Source organism: Anarrhichthys ocellatus, unplaced genomic scaffold, assembly GCF_004355925.1.
Source record: "Anarrhichthys ocellatus isolate YVR2014 unplaced genomic scaffold, GSC_Weel_1.0 scaffold4417, whole genome shotgun sequence".
In the NCBI taxonomy this organism is placed as follows: Eukaryota; Metazoa; Chordata; class Actinopteri; order Perciformes; family Anarhichadidae; genus Anarrhichthys; species Anarrhichthys ocellatus.
The window spans coordinates 3,134-4,525 of NW_022284391.1; the positions used below are offsets into that span (position 1 = coordinate 3,134).

The 1,392-nt window shown below is 48.6% G+C and overlaps 1 protein-coding gene across 1 annotated transcript in view; it reads right to left on the minus strand.

Moving 5' to 3' along the window:
- LOC116379483 (sodium channel protein type 5 subunit alpha-like) overlaps positions 1-1,306 on the minus strand; it is a 1,984-nt gene extending 678 nt beyond the window's left edge. The window contains exons 1-3 of the mRNA XM_031841439.1: positions 1,104-1,306; positions 821-1,003; positions 482-739 (exon numbers count right to left, since the gene is read on the minus strand). Coding sequence (XP_031697299.1) covers positions 482-739; positions 821-1,003; positions 1,104-1,274 — 612 coding nt within the window. The 5' untranslated portion in view covers positions 1,275-1,306. The remainder of the gene's footprint in view (positions 1-481; positions 740-820; positions 1,004-1,103) is intronic.
- Positions 1,307-1,392: the final 86 nt, after the last annotated feature.

Here is a 1,392-nt window from a genome sequence, read left to right on the forward strand (position 1 = left end):
ACACACACACACACACACACACACACACACACACACACACACACACACACACACGAGATATGAATGTGTGTGAAGACCTCTTATGAACTCCGCAGATATATTTTCTTTGATCAAACTATTTGGTTTAATATATTTTCTTTGACTCAATCTACAGAATAACTCCTGAGGGGACGTTCTATTCTATCGGACCTCATCTAATATAATATCAGTTTTATCACTCATCTTAAACCTTTTCATCCAAACTCATCTAATTTCATCTCATTTAACAAAATCTAATTCATGCTGTCATGTTATATAATCTCCAACGTCATAATATCTCATTACAAGTATCTACTCTCATTTGTATTAGCATCAAAATATCTCGTCTGACTTTATCTCATTTAATCTCGTTTCATCTCACTTCATTTAATCTCGTAACTCTACTCTCTTCTCATTCACTCCCTCAGCCTCTACGTTTCCCGGCCTCCTCCCGTCCTCTCACCTGGGAGTTCCTGCTGGCGTTGCTGTAGGTGCTCAGTCTTCGTTTGGGCCACGGGTGAGGCAGGATGCCGCTGAAGGTCCCGCCGCTGTAGGTCCGACCCCCGACGCCCTCCACCACGTCGCCCGGGACGCTGTACTCGTCGTCGGCCATCTCTCCCTCCGACCCCCGGCTCCTCAGACGGAAGTTGAAGATGGAGGAGACCTGGCTGCTTCGCCGAGTCCTCGAGGAGAAGGAGCGAGCGAGGAGAGGGTGGAGAGGCTGGAGGAGGACGTAGATAACGTTACTCTGACTGCGTGACGTCTAAATAAACCATAATACCACAGATTCGTCTTTCCTCACCTTTCCCCCGTCCGTCATGTCCACCTGTAGCAGCTTCTCCTCCGATTGGTTCGCCTCCACGTCGGCCACTCCCACCAGCGCCTGACTCCGCCTCTGCTCCTCCACGCCGTCCAATGGCAGACCGAACGGGGAGAGATCTGGTGACATTATGGAGTCCGAGTCGAGGAGTTTCTGGGCGGCAACCTGGTGAAAAAAAAAAAGATTCAGAGCGTTTCTTTAAAACGTAGTCGAGCCAGTAGACAAAAGAAGAATTTACAAATAGATGTCCGTTTAATCAGTTTACCTGCTGCTCCTTCTTCAGCATCTCCATTGCAATCTGAAACTCCCGCTCTTTCTGGCTGGCCTCGGCGATGGTGGCCTGGTTCTGCTCCTCGTACGCCATGGCCACCACGGCCAGGATGAGGTTGACCAGGTAGAAGGAGCCCAAGAAGATCACCACCACGAAGAACACCATGTAGGTCTTACCGGCCGAACGCAGCGTCTGCAAAAAGGAAAATGAACAAAATGTTCTGGATGTCTTCTCACGTATTGAAGAAGACTTGAAACTAGAGATTGAGACCATAAACTCATGT